Below are 17776 nucleotides of genomic sequence, written 5' to 3'. Positions count from 1 at the left end.
TGCTGGAGCAGGGAGGTTGTACCAGGAGATCTCTAGAGGTGCCTTTCAGCCTCAGCCTCTCAATCATTCTCTGAAGAATTTACTGTACCTCAATAATTTTAAAATGTTAAATGAATAGCTGCACTTCCTCTCTCCTCTCAAAATGAATCTTAGACCTTTGTGTACAGAGAGGATTTTCATTAAGAAAAAATATGTACCATAACTCCATTGAATTATGAATTATGGAAACACTTTGAAAGCTTTGTATTTTACTACATTTGAAAGTTCTCCTTGGCTCAGAATTACATTGGTTGCCATCAGAATTGTTCTGGTTTTTTGTTTTTTGTTTTTTTAACATAAGAGCAAAAATATGTTTATGTTATCAAAACTAATGATATTTTGGGAAAAGAACCAAGCATTCCCAACAGTTTTTCATGGTAGTAATATTTTATTTCACTTGTTAGGTGTCTGATGAACCACTTCAGAAGAGAAAATGTCATTCCCACACATACATGTACACACACACATATTTGAATGCCCACGTATTTTGCCCTAAATTCAAGCTATATTAAATGCAACAGAGGAACACACCCAGGTAAGGTATAATCTATGCAGCTTTTGCGATCTGTTGCTGGTACTTCTCAACCACACCTGCAGAACTGTTTTGAAACAAATGCACTGTCAGTAAATGTTTCTTACTAGCGTGTCCATGAGTCACTTTGCAACCTGGCATGGTATCTCAGAATACAAGCACATCGGTTGTTTTTCAGAAACAGAAAAGAGAAGTGGACTGTATGTTTTGCTGTTATTTAATTTTTCACATCAAAGCCCTTGATATAAAAATAAATATATTTGTTTTTCTGAGCTATTGTTTATTTCAAGAGCAAGCAGTTAAGTTATGCCTTTTCCCTCTTGACCAGCAGGTGCTGAAACAATCTGAGAAGTAGAAGATACTGCATACAACATTTAAATACTTCTGTGTTACTGTTAGCATGAGCTTTTTATTCAGGAAATCCAGTGAGTTGAGAAGTGTGGGGCCAGTAGACAATATCTGCAGTGAATGTTAATGCAATATTTTTATATCAAATGTATCATATCATTTTATATAGAGTTTACATGCCATATCCTCTTTTTCTTTGCAGGATATATACCCAGTTACTTAGACAAGGATGAGCTATGTGTAGTTTGTGGGGACAAAGCCACCGGATATCATTATCGCTGCATCACCTGTGAAGGTTGCAAGGTAAATGGCATAGTGGGAAAGTGGGAATCAGAAATAGCTCTCCAGCTTCTCCATTTATACAGATTTCCTGAACTGTACTACCAAATAAAACAAAGACAGATTAGAAGCGAATAAGAACATCCAGTACTGATGATAAGCCATATCTGGCTGTGCTGCTGATCTGCATATACATAAGGAATGTAGTTGATTTTAGCAGTGTTTACTTTTGAAGAGAAGACAGAGAATTTAGGTCTTTTGTAGTTATCTGCTAGCTTTTTCTTTTTCATTTTTAGTGTTTTTTTTCTGACCATGTTGTCGGCCAGCGTACATCAGCATCCTCACAAGAACTTCAATGAAACTCTTTGTGCAATAGTTGAGATTCTGCCTATGGCCATGATGAGTCTGTGGTGATTAACAGTGTTCCAGTGTATCTCATTATCACTGCAAAGAACAAAAACCAAAAATCTCTTCCACATGCTCATGTGACAGTAACATCCATCACTTTAGGACGCGTCAACACAAAGTTAAAACAGATTTAATTTTTTTTTTACTTCTTCAGCTTAACCATATTAAAATATGCTTTCAGTCTTTTTCATCTCTAAAGCTACATGAAAAATGAAAAAAAAAAAAGATTGCTTTGAGCAAGTAAATGAAAAAAAGTAAATCAGTAACATGATCAGCCACATTTGCGTGATTTCACTGCCATAAATTTGCCTGGTGGCTTGAGATCCTGTAAGAAAGCTATTCTTTCCTACAGAAAAATAATTTTTTTCTAAACAAATGGAACAACACGTCATGCACTAGTGTCATGGGATTGAACCACAAAAGTCATGTTTTGTTAGTCTCCAAAGTTAAGAATATTTGAATATGAAATGTTGGGTTTGGATTGGCATTAGATCCCCACATCACAGTAACAGTATTGAAGTAGTTTCTTCTGTTGTACAGCATTGCACTTTGATACATTTATGAGATGCGCAAAGACTTAAATATCCTGTGTGTAGGAGGTTTGTAGTAATATTCATCAGAGTTTTATACACATACATATTTACTAAAAAAATTTTATATGTGAGAAAAATTGTGGAACCAAACAAGTGATTTTTACACATTTACATCACATATACCAGACAATAACAACACATAAAACTCAGGAATATGGCTTAATTCAGATACTACAAGTAAGCAATAGTGTGGCATTGTGAAATAGCTTCTGCTCCCAGCTGAACAGCAGTATTTCTTGCCATATTTCCTGCTCGGGTCTTTTTGTTATTTGAACTAAAGTATTTATTTTTATGCCCACCAGCTATTGTAAAATATAGCATAACAAATCTACTTATATCTTCTGATGTATAATTTAAAATAATGCTTTCATGCACAAAGAGCCAAGTTGACAATTTGCAACAAGTAAATAATTAATTTTTTTCTCCAACTTACAGTTAGCTTCCAGACTGTGTTGTTTTGTTATTTTGGCAAATGTATTAACTGTACAAGATGGCTTGACAGCTCTTTTGTGTGAACAATTTTAACTCACATTTTGGAGGATCTGCATACACATTTTGAGATGTATGAATTATTAGCAAAGTTGCGTGTAATCAGTCCTCAAAAATTTGACATTTACTAGTTGCTTCCACTGAAAACTAATTTTGTAGCAAAATTTATTTTGGCTGATAGCCAAAAATTTACTTTGGTAAGTGCTTGCATGTGATTTCCAGAGAATAAAATGAAAGGAAAATATGGATCTGACTATGATCCACATCTCCTGAATTTCAGGAAAGCTAACTTTTTGCTGTTTAAGGAACTGTTAGATGAGATCCCCTGGGAAACTGTCTCTAGGGACAAAGGAATGGAACAGATCTGTCAGCTCTTTCAAGACTCCTGTCTAAGAGCACAAGAGCTCTCCATCCTCCAGCATAAGAAATCAAGCAGAGGAGACAGGAAACTGATATGGCTGAGCATGGACCTGCTGGTCAAACTGAGGAATAAGAAGGAAATGCACAGTCAGTGGAAGCAGGAGTATGTGGCCTGAGAAGAATGTGAGCATGTAATCTGGTCATACAGAGATTGAATCAGGAAAACAAAGGCACAGGTGGCACTGAACCTGACTAGGGATGTGAAAAATAACAAAAGGTACGTTGGTCAACAGAAACAGTCCAAGGACAGGCCAGGACCCCATCTGCTAAATGAGAAGGGAAACTGCTAACAACAGACATGGAGAAGGCAGAGATACTGAACAAGTTCTTTGACTCAGGCTTCATTGGCAGTCAGACTTCCCACTTCTCTCAAGAGGTCCCTGAACCCCTAGGCAAGGGTTAGGGTAGAAAAATCCATCACTCTGTAAACAGAGAGCAAGATCAAGACCACCTGATGAGACCGACTGTCTGTGGGGCCTTCTGATATGCATCCCAGGTGTCTGAAGTGGAAAACAGAGGTATCACTCCAATTTTTAAGAAAGGGATAAAGGAAGACCCAGGGAAATGCAAACCAGTGAGCCTCACATCTGTTCCTGAGAACATTGTGGAACAGATTCTCCTGGAAGAGATGTTAAGACACATGCAAGAAGCAGAGATGATCCAAGACGGCCAGCACAGCTTCACCAAGGCCAGATCATGCCTGACCAATCTGGTGGCCTTCCACAATGGAATGACAGCATCACTAGATAAAGGAAAAGAGATTGATGTCATCCACCTAGAATTCTGCAAGGCCTTTGATACAGTCCCACATGACATTCATATCTCTAAATTGGAAAGGTATGGATTTAAAGGGTGGGTTATTTGGTCGAGAAGGAATTGGTTGTACGGTTGTAACCAGAGGGTTGTGTCAACAAATCTGTATCTAGCTGGAGTCCAACGACAATTGGTGTCCTCCGTGGATCTGTCTCGGGAACGGTGATCTTCAACTTCAGAAAGACTTGGAGCAGTTGCAGAGGAGAGCCATGAAGATGACTGAAGAACTAGAGCACCAGTCCTGTGGAGCTGGGGAAGTTCAGGAAGCTGATCTTATTCAGTCTGGAAAGATGTCTTTGGGGGGACTCATTGCTGCCTTCCTACTTGAAGGGAGCTTATAAACAGAAAGGAACCAACTGTCTGATATTGATAGGACAATGGGGAATGGCTTTAAACTAAAAGAGGGGAGACATAGATATCAGTAGAAATTTTTTTTACTCAGAGCCTGAAGCAGCGCTGGAAGTGGTTGCCCAGAAAAGTTGTGGATACCCCATGAGTTCAAGGCCAAGTTGGATGGGGCCCTGGCCACTGATCCAATGGGTGACAACTCTGCCTATGGCAGTGGGACAGATACTAGACAGGCTTTAAGGTCTTCTCCAACCCAAGCCAATCTATGATTCTATGATTTAAACATAAGTAAAACAAATTCTAATGTCACTGTAGTATTTTTCTAAGCTGGATCCACTGATCTATTGCTAAAAAGTAAAGGAATTTAGGAAAGTAGATAAAATGTACAATAACATATATTTTCTTTTACTGGTAATGCTTAGATTTAATACTTTTTTTTTTCTAATTCCACTTGCTCTCTTTATTGTTTAGAAATGCCTTTTCTACATTTCACTGTGGGCATGTGTACAGAAATCTGAATCATTGATCTGAAGAATCAAATGTGGCGATATGCATGACTGTATAGGTGCATGCCTATTTATGCATGTGCTTATGTGAGCAATGTGCAAGAAACAAAAGTGATGTAAATTTGTGTAAAGTCACTGAGACTAAGGCTGGAAGTGATTCAAGGCAGAGAAATGGTAATCTGCTGTGTTTGGACAAATATGAAGAGCAAGTTCCTTATCACATTGTATCTAGTGATGGTCAAAAACGTTTTTTAACAACAAAAAAAGTGTAAGGAATGCAAAGCTATGGGAGAATAAAAAGCTGGACTCCACACAGCATATGCATGATGAAAAGCGTTAACAATTATTAAACTTGAGCTACAGTAAGTTTCATGGAAAGTTTGGAAAACAGAAGTTCAGTACCACTTTCAGAGATTCATTGGAGGTTTCTCCATTTCTTGCCGTAACTAGAAGTCAGCCAGTGCACCTGAGTGTTCAGAGCCATCTTCATGAAGGAGAGGAACAGGCCCCATCTCTAAGAATTTGACACAGGGTAGAGAGTGGATCCAAGCCCAGTTGGGAGGATGAGAATTTAAGATCCAGACTCCACGTAAGAACATCTTACCATTGACTTCCTGGATTTTGACTCAACCCTACAGATCTCAGTCTTAAAAAGACTCATATCTATGCTTTATGCAGCTCAATTTAATTGAGATTTTGGTCTTTCTCTTATGAAGGAAAAAGAATTTTACCCTTAGCTCAAGATGGTTGTCATAAGATAAAATTCTAATGAGAGTGTGCTTCACTGTATTTGAAGGAGTCGGGAGCTCAAGCTGAAATGCAGATTTATCTGTATGTCTTAATTAAATGTTCTGTGTTAAAAGATATTACTGATTTTACCTTGTGTTATTTAATATGATTAAAAAGAGACTTTTTGCTTAGTGAAGTGGAAAGATGTTCAGTAACTAAAATCTGAGCTGCAGAGACTATACATTAGATAAAATCCCATCTCACTTGGATTTCACCGTTGTTTGCAATGAAACTGAAGCTATTCATAGGGCTCCATTCAAACAGGACCAGTATCTCAGTGTGTTCTTTATGTCAGGGTAGTTCCAAACTGTGTTGCTAAGTGTATACAGTCTTCAAACACTGGTGGAAAGTGAAGGAAATTTCTGCCCTTAGCAGTCTGTCTGGTCCATACTACTGTGCTCTTGGGTACTTCATCCAGCTCTTGCCAAAGTCTGTGAGAAAATTCATGTTGAAATTTGTACCAGGATTAGGTCTACAATGTTTTGAGAGAAGTTGTATCTGATTTCTTTACCGAAGGCCAGGGTGTGTGGTATATTCAAATCAGAGACTTCAGTGGAGGTACATTACTTCATGTGAGCTGAGGATCTGACCTCATATCAACTGCAATTGGCTGTACATATATTATTATAGATAGATAGAATATGCATAGAGAGGTCTTTGTTGGTGATGTTTGTTTTGAATACAGACATCTGTGGGAAATATGAATGAATTCCTTTTCTCAGAAATGCATATCATTTCAGAATTATGGATCCATTATTTAGGACTCAACTCAAAGGTTGAGTGAATTGTGTTTGACTGCAAAATTCATAGTCTTGCCCAAATTTGGTTGGTTGGTTGGTTATTTGACTTCAGTGGAAGGACATGAGTAAAACTGTTCATTCTTAGTCCTCTACTTACACTTAATTATATATCACCATTTTTGCTATTTGCAAATGCTGTCCTTAAATTACATATATGTCTCCTAATATCCTTTGAAATCATTGTGTAATTTTGAAGGGGGCTCAAAATAAAAACTAATTCAAATCAACAATAAAATTTACACATGGAAATGCAGGACTTGAAAACACGTAATCAGTATCTTCTTCCTCAAGACAACTTTCCTTATGCTTTTGCAAATCTCAGGTGCCTATATGTTTTAATTTTTAGGGAGGAAATGTTTCTTGAAACTCAGAAAAGAAATACCATAATCTATAATAATGTTTTATTCTCTTCCTCCTTGAGAGTTTAATGGAGCATTTTGTACTGCATACATAGGTACATTTCTACGAAACCAAATTGGCTACCAATTTGAAAAAATTACACAGTAGTTATGTTTTCCAATGTGTTTATTTATTGCACTTAGGGATTTTTCAGAAGAACCATTCAGAAAAACCTCCATCCAACCTATTCCTGTAAATATGAAGGAAAATGTGTGATAGACAAAGTAACAAGAAATCAGTGCCAGGAATGTCGCTTCAAAAAATGTATCTTTGTTGGCATGGCAACAGATTGTAAGTATATTTTTCTTTTTTTCTTCATTTTCTCTCTTTTTTTTTATGTTTTTATTTGCTTAAAGTATGTTGATTGGTGAAGATTGTTAAAATAGAGTGGAACTGCTAACATTTTTTGTTTTTAATCATTTGTTCTGGAGAATTATGCTCATTGCAGCAATCCACTTCTGAATGCTCTAATTTTTTGTTTACGCTTTACCAGACTGCACCTTAACGTGGCCTTACAGGACTGAGTAACAATAGGAACGTTAACTCTTAGGAGGAAAAGAGGGAGAAATGCATCTGGATGGACACTTTGCTTGAAAAAAACATCTTGTTTAGAAAATTCTGGAGGATGTGAAATTGAATGTCGTTGTATGAGTCATCCTGCAGTTGTTTGTTTTATTTTTAGCCCTGAAGAAGTTATCTGCAAATAATTTGACTCTCATTCTAAAGAACTGGAACATATGGCTGTAAGATTAACCCTTAGGAATCTTCTTTTCCTGCCACTACACTGAGATTTACACCAATAACTTCAGTTAGTGCAATGTGAGGAACTCATGTAAATCCCCCTATGCGTTATTGTTAATGGTTGCTGCCATTTGCAAAAACAAAAACAAAAACCAACAACCTGCCCCCCCCAAAAAAAAACAGACCCAATAAGGAAAATAAAAATATTCCAACTTAGCATTTTTCAGTTATAATGTAATGTGTGGCATTTTCTGTATAAAATGAAACAGAAGAAGTGAAGCAATTTCATCAAAGGCAGATGGTACTTAAGGAGAGAGAACTGTATGACTCTGGATCATCATTTCAAATCCAGCTCATTTTGACACATCAGTCAGTACTGAGCATCAGCCATTTAGGAGCTGTGCAGAAGGAGAAGTTTGTCTCTCTAATTCTGACCAGCAGTTATCAATACCATAAAGAGGTGTCTGTAGAAAGCACATACAGGTGTGTCAGAGGAGCAGTGGCAGACAAGCCAGCTAGCTCCAAACTTCAGTACAGACTGAAGAATGAATAGAGTCAGGGCAACACTGCAAGAAAGACTTAGGGATTCTAGTGGATGAAAAATTGGATGTGAGCTGGTAGTGTGTGCGTGCAGCCCAGAAAGCCAACTGTATCCTGAGTTCCATCAGAAGAGAGATGGCCCGCAGAGGGGGAGGTGATTGTCCCTCTCTGCTCTGCCCTCGTGAGGCCCTATCTGGAGGCTTGGGGACCCAGCACAGGGAAGATGTTGAGCTTTTGAAGCACATCTAGAGGAGGGTTGCTAAGATGATCAGAGGGCTGGAGCACCTCTTATGAAGAAATGTTGAGGGAGCTGGTCTTGTTCAGTCTGGAGAAAATAAAGTTTCCAGGAGACCTCATTGCAGCCTTCTAGTACTTAAAAGGAGCTTATAAACAGAAGGAAGACCAACTTTTTACAAGGAATATTGACTTTAAACTGAAAGAGATTTAGAACGAATATAAGGAATAAATTCTTCAGTGTGAGAGTGGCGAGGCCCTGGCACAGACTGCACAGAGAAACTGGGATGCCTCATCCCTGGAGGCTTTCAAGGCCAGGTTGGATGGGCCCTGGGCAGCCTGAGGTGATGGGTGGCAGCCCTGTCTATGGTAGAGTGGTACACTAGATGATCTTTAAAACCCCTTCCAACTCAAAGCATTCTATCATTAGTTTAGGTGTTGATAGTCAATTAGTACATCAGCTATAGGTAGAAAAGACTGAAGTTCAAACAACCTTAATAACTTCCTGCCATTTTTGTATGCTTTTATCCCTGCTAGTGGTGTTGGATGACAGCAAGCGTCTGGCAAAAAGGAAGCTGATAGAAGAAAATCGAGAGAAGAGGCGTCGGGAAGAGCTGCAGAAAACAATTGGTCACAAACCAGAACCAACAGATGAGGAATGGGAGCTGATCAAAATTGTCACTGAAGCACATGTGGCCACCAATGCACAAGGAAGCCACTGGAAGCAGAAAAGGAAATTTCTGGTAGGGACTGCAGACATTTATGCTGCTCTTGCAGTCAAGTTCCTTTATTTCTTCTGAAATCCCTACCCAGCATTGCAACCACTGTTGTATGTGCCAGTGTTTTGACTTATATGAAAAATTGATGATTGTTTATTCTTGGCTGAGTCTCAATATTTGATCAGACCGTGTATTTAATAGATAAATAGCTTTCTGATGAGTTAAGGCTTACCCAGATGGATATTTTTAACATTCTTTGATAAGAAAAAGTGGAAAAAATGATTCTCTTCTGATTAACAGCAATATCCATGTATAATGTATAATGCATCTTTTATTTATTTATTATATATAGTATTCATTGTCTTGGGACTAGCAAACAAAATATTTTAAATGTTGAAAACAATGGCAAATTTTAAATGGAAGCTGACATTTTTAATTAATAACTTGTACTTTTTGTTTCCTTGTTCCAAAGGGAATACATTAATTAAATTTGACAAAGAAAAATAAATTTCAATGATAGCAGGAAGATACTTGAACTATAGTATTGCAGGTTTGCAAATTATGAATCTTCAGAATATTGCTGAGGAAAATCTGTGGTGATTTGTGATGCTTAAGCTTAGGAAAAAGAATGTGTGGGGTGTTTTTTTTTTTCTAACTCAGATTTTAAGGAAAAACTGTGCAGAATACGGAATGTTTAGGCAGCACAAAAGAGGGATTATAGACTAAATGTCATGAATTCACAGGCATGTTTAAAGTGTGTGTATACCAAATCAGGTAGAAAATATTCTTTTTTTTGCAAGCAGAGTCTCCTACTGCCTAATCCACAATGGGAATCATGACCCACTGTTAAATTGCTAAGATAAATTTTAGATTCAAAGCAGCTTATCCCTTTTACAGAGTTATGTTAATTCTAGTAGCAATTTCTATATGAATGGCCACATGTTCACAGTAGTGTGCAGTCAAGAACATGCAGCCAGTGATTGCTGGCAAGGAGCAACAAAGAGATTTCCAGTTTTCCTGCATTGTTTTTAACAGGCCAAGAAGCTGAAATTGTAACATCAGCTGTGGTAGCACATTTGATTACTCAGACAGTAGTGTTTTTTTGGTGTCACTTGCTTTAGAGTAAAAAGGGGAGGATGAGGTGATGTGAGGACAGGACTATTGGGAAGGAGGTCAGATGGGGCAAAGGCAGGGGTGACAGCTGTAACAGGCAGCTCAGAAACCAGCTGTAATTTCCACAGCTGGTTCCTAGGCCAGATCAAACTGCTCTCAGTGCTCCAGGGCCTCCTTGTTTTTTTCAGGGCTCACATGCTGAAGCCCTACAGTTTCAAGGTAAGTGTAGGGAGCTCACTGACACCTTGTAGTGAGCACAGAAGGGAAAGTCCAGGGTGGCCTGACAACTCCAGGCAGAGGGCTTTGAAAACTCCCTGCCAGAAGCTGTTGGGGAGCAAGAGCAGCTGACTGCACGTCCCAGCAGCAGCGGGTCAGCCCTTTAGCAGCTGAGGCTGGTTCTTCAACAGTGGGAGCTCCCTGGAGGTCTGGACATTTTTTCCTATTGAGGTGAGGTAGGTGGCAAGGGCTCTCCAGCAGCTTGCCTTTCTGGAGTGTGTTGGTTTTAGCTAGTCATCCTGAATTCTTCTGGCTTTCCCGTGGCAATGCTATGTTCTCTCTTTTTCTTGCTAACACTGTTATGTGTGGCTTTTGCTTTGGGTCATCATGCTTGAAAGTGATGAAGATTGTTTATCATGAGCACACAGACAATGTGGTTTAGTTTCCCAAGATTCAGGGATGGGGAGAGTCAGCCTAAAACTGGGATTATTTCAGCTTTTTAGCAGGAGGAACTCCTAGATAATTGAACCCAGTCCTCTTCATTGTTCTTCTACAATTGATGCTTATTTTATTAGCTCACTGCTGAGTTTTTTCATGAAAGAAGTTAGGTTTGGATTCGGATTGATGACAAGGATCAGGAAGGCTCTTCTATGATTTGTTGCTTTAAAAAAGTATTGAGCACAAGTTTTCATTATTAACAGCAGTTTCAGCACCTCTCCTGTTTAAGTGCACTTATATAAATGTCATGAAATCCATCAGTTTTGAAGGCATTCTTCTCCAACTCTTACCCAGTTTTTAACTATCCAACATGAACAAAATGGAATTTCTGCATACTCTTTGGCAGGTATTTTATAGCTGCAAAGCTGCACTTAGCAAACAGAGGAACAACTTTCATGTGTGTTTTAAAAACACAGTAACATTGACAAACGGTCATAGAATCAGGTGAGCAAGTGGAAATGCAATTGGAATGAAAAGTACTCATTGTGGATATTGATCATACATACTGCATTCTGTGTTCCTGTAGTTAGCTTGAAAATTATTTTTTTTTTTGGAGAAGCCTTGATTTGAAGTCATGCAGAAGATGATTTTCAACAAGAATTTTACCCAGACAAACTCAAATTCTAGTCATTTTATCCAGACAAGCTTTGTATTGCCTGTTCTTAGTCATCTGTTGTTTTAGCTTAGTTTTGGAAACAGGCCTTGGCAATTGTCTGGAGCTCAGTGATACCAGGCAATCTGTTCTGGGGAAGATTTCAGAACTTGGAACAGGTTAAATTACCTCGTACTGCAAAGCTCTGAGAATATTCTAAGGGTCACAAGTCATCTCAGCTCCCTTTGCTTTTAGACCAGCTTGGGAGTTCTCATCATTGTGAGAAACAAGATCATGCCTATATTTTTAATCAGAAAGCACATAAGCTACACCCACAAAATATTTGGATGGAGGCACAAGGAAGAAACTACTTGCGCCTCTAACGCAGCTGTCCACACAGCATAGTGGTATGCCAGACCCCCATTTCTGTGTGCAGTCTTTCACAGAATTCCCATTTTGTGGCACAATGGGACATCACTTAAAAAGAGGCTAGTATCGTTTAGAATTGTAACGTTTGCCAAACAGAATTTTTTAGAATATCAAACGCTCACTGTAAGATAGATTGTTCCTTTAAATATCTTTGTTTATATCCTTAGCCAGAAGACATTGGGCAAGCACCAATAGTTAATGCCCCAGAAGGGGGGAAAGTGGATTTAGAAGCCTTCAGCCAGTTTACAAAAATAATCACACCAGCGATTACAAGAGTGGTGGATTTTGCCAAAAAGTTGCCTATGTTTTGTGAGGTAAGACAAACTCCTTGCATCCCTCATTTACAAAGCTATGGTTATGCTGTATGCAAAATACTGGCACAGAACTGTAATAGGAAGGATTATACTTTAAAAAAAATACTATGTTTTAAATCAGAAAAAATAAGAGAATCAAAACTGGATTAGAATCATCAGTATTTTTATGACTTTTTTTTTTTCCATGACTACTGAACTCCTGATTTTGTTCATCTAGAATTCATCACAATTCACTGGAGACCTGAATGTGGCTTCACAAGCAGCCTTGAGCAAAGCAAAAAACAGACCATCTAGAGTTATATTTTATATGTTTAATCAGATATTTTAGCACAGGCTTCCTTCTGTACTTTCCAGCTCTTTGACAGGTGTACTGTTGTGGAGTTGGGTGTGTGCAGTAATAAATTCTCCAAATTCAGGAATGCATCCCTATCCAGGAGTGACGCTTGCTTCATTGTTTTCCCTAGGCATTTTTTTCCTTAATAGGGAGGGAGTGCATAAAAGAGTAAAGTAATAGGGTGTCATTCCAGGTAGATACTCACATGTAAAATATACTCTAAATAGACTGAAACAGGCTTGGCTGCACATTAGGAGTAGAGAGGCCCTAGGCTGATTTCATTTACAACAAAGTAGCATTTTTATTGGAGGAGCAGATGCAATGGCTGATGATTTTTTTTTTTCATAGATTAAAAAACATTATCATAACTGCAGCCTGAATGTAACTGAAATAGTAATTCAGATTTAATAATTTTAATAATGTTAAGTCTTGTGGGTCCCTTAGGATCCACAACCGTTGGAGTTTTACTGCAGAAATATCCTCAACCCAGCTGTGGAAGTAACCTGCTTTCCCTTCCCACTGCAGAGAAGCACCTGCCTCTGCTGAAGTGTGACCACGTTTGGGGAGTTCAGTGTGTTCCCTAGGATGAGAACTGCTTTTCCCTCTTACACACAATCAGCCAGGAAAGAAGTCTAAGTAGTATTTTCCTCTTCTGTGGTTGACAGCTTTTCTTTAAGGTCACTCAAGGAGAGTTATTTATGTCAGCTAATGGTCTTTACATCCCTTAGCATCTACAGAGTTAGAAGTGTTAAATATCAATAGTTGCCGTAGTGTAAATAGCTTTCACTGGCTAACCTTAACACTGGCTCCATCAGAGCATGAAATAGTGACCAAGCATGAAGACTTTGAAGGCAAGGAATGTATCCATAGATCAGGAAGCCCCTGCAGCATCCAGTGTCTGAGGGAAGCTGTCTCCTCTGATTTGGTGTTTGTTGGTGGGAATTTGCACTGACGTAACAAGGTAGTCTTTTCAATTTAGAAGGCTTTGCCAGTCACACGCAGACTACAGTGCCCGTCTGACATCTTCTACCCCTCCTGGCTACCATGGGCCCACTTGTGTCAGAGCTGAACAGGAAGCATGGCTGAAGAAGTCAAGGAGTTGTTTGGCATCACCTCTGTAGGCTGCACAGTTCAGCTAGGATGGGCTTTGTTTACAGCTGAACCACTGTGTAAACCTGACACTCGTATGCAGCACGGTTTGACAGCAGAGAAAGACAACTCATAGTGAATGGAAAGGGATAGGACAGCTGTCCTGACTTGTCATACAGTTCCTGCTGAAGCATAAAGAAAATGACAAATGTTTGCTCCTTTTCTGAGGGGGCACTGTCTTGTTAACTTTGTTTTTTAATCCATATCTTTTTCGTAGAAGGAATACTGCATGGGCTGAGTTCATAAGGAAAAGAAAAAAAACCAAACTCCTTTCTCCCATGGGACCTATACAGCATTCAAACATTATCTCAATTCTTAATTTCCACAGAGGCTCAGTCTGAGAGTGCTGTATATCTCTATGAAGGAGATTGACTAAGCAGCACTTAATGAATTTGATGTGAGTTTATAAGAGGTGCTCCAGCCCTCTAGTCATCTTCCTGGCCCTCCGCTGGAACCTCTCCAACAGCTCCATGTCTTTCTTGTGTTGGGGGCCCCAGGCAGTATTCCAGATGGGGCTTCATGAGGGTAGAATACAAGCGGACAATCATCTCCCTGTCCCTTCTGGCCACCCCTCTTTTAATGCAGCCTGGAAAACAGTTAGCTTTCCAGACTGCAGGTGCACACTGCTAGCTTATGTCCAGCTTTCATCCACCAGGACCCCCAAATCCTTCTCCACAGGGCTGTTCTTAGTGAGTTCTTCTCCCAGTCTATACATATATCTGGGATTGACTTGACCCATATGCAGCACCTTTTACTTGGCCTTATTGAGCCTCATTAGGTTCACATGGGCCCTCTTTTTGAGCCTGTCCAGGTCCCTTTGGGTGGCGTTGCTTCCTTTTCATTGTGTGAACTGCACCACTCCGCTTTTTCTCATCAGCACTTTCGCTGAGGGTACACGCAATCTCACTATCTTCAACATTGATTAAGATGTTGAATAGCACACGTCCCACGATGGACCCCTCATCATGGACTTATCATCAGCCTCATGATCACCGCAGATCTGTTGATCACAACTCTCTTGCTGCAGTCCTACTACCAATTCTTTATCCACCAAATAGCCCAGCGTCAAATCTGTCTCTCTCTCCAATTTAGAGATAAGGATGTGGTGGGGACCATGTCAGAGGCCTTGCAGAAGTCCAGTCAGTTGACATGAGTTGCTTTTCCCTTGTCCAGTGATGCTGTTGCTATGCTGTAGAAGGCCACCGGATTGCTCAAGCATGATCTGCCCTTGCTGAAGTTGTGCTGGCTGCCTTGGATCACCTCTTCTTGCGTGTGTTTTAACATCCCTTCCATCTGTTCCATTATCTTCCAAAGAACAGAAATGAGGCTTATCGACCTGTAGTTCCCCAGGTCTTCCTTTCTCCCTTTCTTGTAAATTGGAATGATGCCTCCTTTTTCCCGGTCACAGGGGACTTCGCCTGAGAGCCATGCCTTTACAAATATGAAAGAGAGTGGCTTGGTAATCACATCAACTAGTTCTTCCAGGACCTTTTCTTTCTTCTCCCTTTTTTCATTTCTTAATGATTCTACGATTCTTTCTCTTATGTTCACTTTTTCTCTGTCATTACCTTTTCTTTATTTCTCATGGCTGCCCTTAGACATCTTTTTTCTTACTGTATTCCTTTCCTACTTCAGTCCCACAGTCACAGTGGCTTTGTCATTGGTAGCAAGACTGCCACTCTGTTTGTGCAGCCTTCCATACAGTACTGCTGAACTGAATATGAATTTCAAACAGTGATTGCCCTGAACAGGATGAGTCATTTTTCTTATGTATCAAACACTTTACACCTGAAGTTGAAGTTGTCATTGCTGGAAAAATAGTGGCATGATTCAACTGCTTTGCTGACTGTGGCTGGCTTTGTACTTACAACTCTTCTCTAACAGACTTTCCACTCATGTCAGGTAATTTTATGGTATCCACTCTACGTGGTTTTACACCAAGTAAGTGTAATTGCTTTGTGAATGCACAGTTGCCACATAAACCTGTAGTGTTTCTTTTTATTGTTGTGGTGTTTTGTTGTTTTTTTTTTTTTTCCATTTCTAATTGCAATTCAGATAGATATAATAATAATCCATAGAAATTAGAATTACTTTTCCATGTATGTGATGTTTTGCTGTTCATTTAATGACAATCTCAAAATAGCATTGGTGGGGTTTTTTTGTCCCTTTTGCTATCATTGGATTATCTATGTAAATGAAAAGACATGCTTTACAGAAAACAGAACCTACATCTGCCAATTTGGACAGCTTACCACTTTTTTTGAAGTATGAAGGAGATGAGTCTTGCTATATGCCCTGAAGATCACAGTTATGCACCAGCATAACAGCTGGGCCTATACTATAGGTTTTTTGTCCATCCAACAGTAATACAGAGAGTCTAGGGAGATCAGTTGTAATAGACTAAACATACCCTAGTAAGTTGTCTGTTGTTTAAAATAGACAGAGAATTCACAACATCCACTGATTGGCATATGTCTTTTAAATAAATACACATATATATTTCATTCTGTTTATTTAAAAAACAGTCTATTCTGATGGACTCTCTCAAATGTCTTTCTTCATCTTGGTCAGGTGAAAATGAAGCATGGCTCACAGTGCATCAAACTGGGATGGCTGATACCTTTACTAGCCCCAGTTGCAGGTTATGCTCAGCTGTAAGCTGAGAGAGCTCAGGAGTGGAAGAGAGAAGGGTAAAAAGCTGAGAACAATGATCATTTCAACCATCTCAGTTTGATCCACCCTTATCCAAGACAAAGCTGACAATGTATGTTACCACTGACCTGGCAACTGACAGGTCTGCCTCATCCTCCACACCTTGTGAAATGATTGCAAACAGGAAGCTATGTCCTTTAGGTTTACTGGACTTAATTCTATAATGTTGCCATGAACTAAGAGATCTCCTGAATTGAGAGCTTCAGAAAGCTGAGCCAATTCTCCTTAAGCACCTGCACTTCGGTTTGCTGTGAATATCTTGCCCAGGGCCACTTCCCTACAACTGTGTCATCACTAGATTTCCTAAGAATATGTGGGGATGTTAGCCTGCCAGGACTTTTTGAAAGCAGGAATATGAGTCTTGGTATTTTGTGCTGTGCACAAGAACTAGCTGGTAAGCTGGTTGGTAAGCAACGTGTTTCCAGGATGACTGTACTTTGCTCGGTAGTGTCCTGGGTTGTTCACTGTGAATTCATGATCATGGATTTACTGTAGTTGTAAATCATCTCAGTTTGAAAAACACATCTTTTACCATTTATAATTTCTGCAGCTGCCATGTGAAGACCAGATCATCCTTCTGAAAGGCTGCTGTATGGAGATAATGTCCCTCCGAGCAGCAGTTCGCTATGACCCCGAGAGTGAGACTTTAACACTAAATGGGGAGATGGCGGTGACAAGGGGCCAGCTGAAAAATGGGGGTCTTGGCGTAGTGTCTGATGCCATTTTTGACCTGGGCATGTCTCTTTCTTCATTTAACCTGGATGACACCGAGGTTGCCCTTCTCCAGGCTGTTCTGCTCATGTCATCAGGTGAGAACAGAAATATATTGGGATCCCAACCATTTTGAAACACTTCATTCTTTGTCAGAAATCTCTCTTAAAAGAAATAGGGCATACTAGATCTTGTATTGCTAAACAAGAGTAATGCAAATGAAATTCTCTTTCAAAATCCTGATGCATCATAAAATCAGTTTGGTGAGTACTAGGAAAAAAAATCAGAGAGGCAAACATAGAAGTGGCATTGGTAACACATCTTGCTCAGTTTAGTGACTTAACAGCAGGGAGGGGTGATCATCAGACAGAAATCAGAAAGATCTGGTTTAGAGCCAGTTTGCCTTGACTGAAAAACTAGTAATTTAGATACAGTTTTCCTTACAACTAAGCTCCTCTAAATCTGTCATGCACTGGGTAAAAAGTACAGTTCATACACATCTCCAGCAGTCTCACATGCTTAGTTCAACCTTTGTTGTTTTCCTACTGAAATAACCACTGCTTGCTACGTGGCATTTGAGAGTTGCCTTACACTGGGACTATTTTAACTGGTCTCTCAGTGATGTCATACAGGAGCAGCACAGACTATTTCATATCATTTCCAAACAGTTTCTTTCCTTCTCAGATGAAATATGTTTTCAAATATGCTTCA

The 17776-nt window shown here is 39.4% G+C and overlaps 1 protein-coding gene across 13 annotated transcripts in view; it reads left to right on the top strand.

Moving 5' to 3' along the window:
* Positions 1-17776, top strand: part of THRB (thyroid hormone receptor beta) — a 169229-nt gene that overhangs the window by 145012 nt on the left and 6441 nt on the right. For 7 of the 13 annotated variants that reach the window (XM_085226362.1, XM_085226357.1, XM_085226361.1 and 4 more), the window contains 5 exons: positions 1122-1222; positions 6907-7054; positions 8816-9021; positions 12013-12159; positions 16905-17163. In XM_085226362.1, coding sequence (XP_085082488.1) covers positions 1122-1222; positions 6907-7054; positions 8816-9021; positions 12013-12159; positions 16905-17163 — 861 coding nt within the window. Of the gene's footprint in view, positions 1-443; positions 575-1121; positions 1223-6906; positions 7055-8815; positions 9022-12012; positions 12160-16904; positions 17164-17776 lie in introns of all 13 variants that reach the window. The other 6 variants (XM_085226354.1, XM_085226350.1, XM_085226355.1 and 3 more) reach the window with 1 other exon arrangement.

The sequence above is a fragment of the Meleagris gallopavo genome, chromosome 6 (genome assembly GCF_905368555.1).
Source record: "Meleagris gallopavo chromosome 6, MGAL_WU_HG_1.1, whole genome shotgun sequence".
In the NCBI taxonomy this organism is placed as follows: domain Eukaryota; kingdom Metazoa; phylum Chordata; class Aves; order Galliformes; family Phasianidae; genus Meleagris; species Meleagris gallopavo.
Note: the sequence above shows the minus strand (reverse complement) of the source record. Positions and strands in the feature narration are given on the sequence as shown.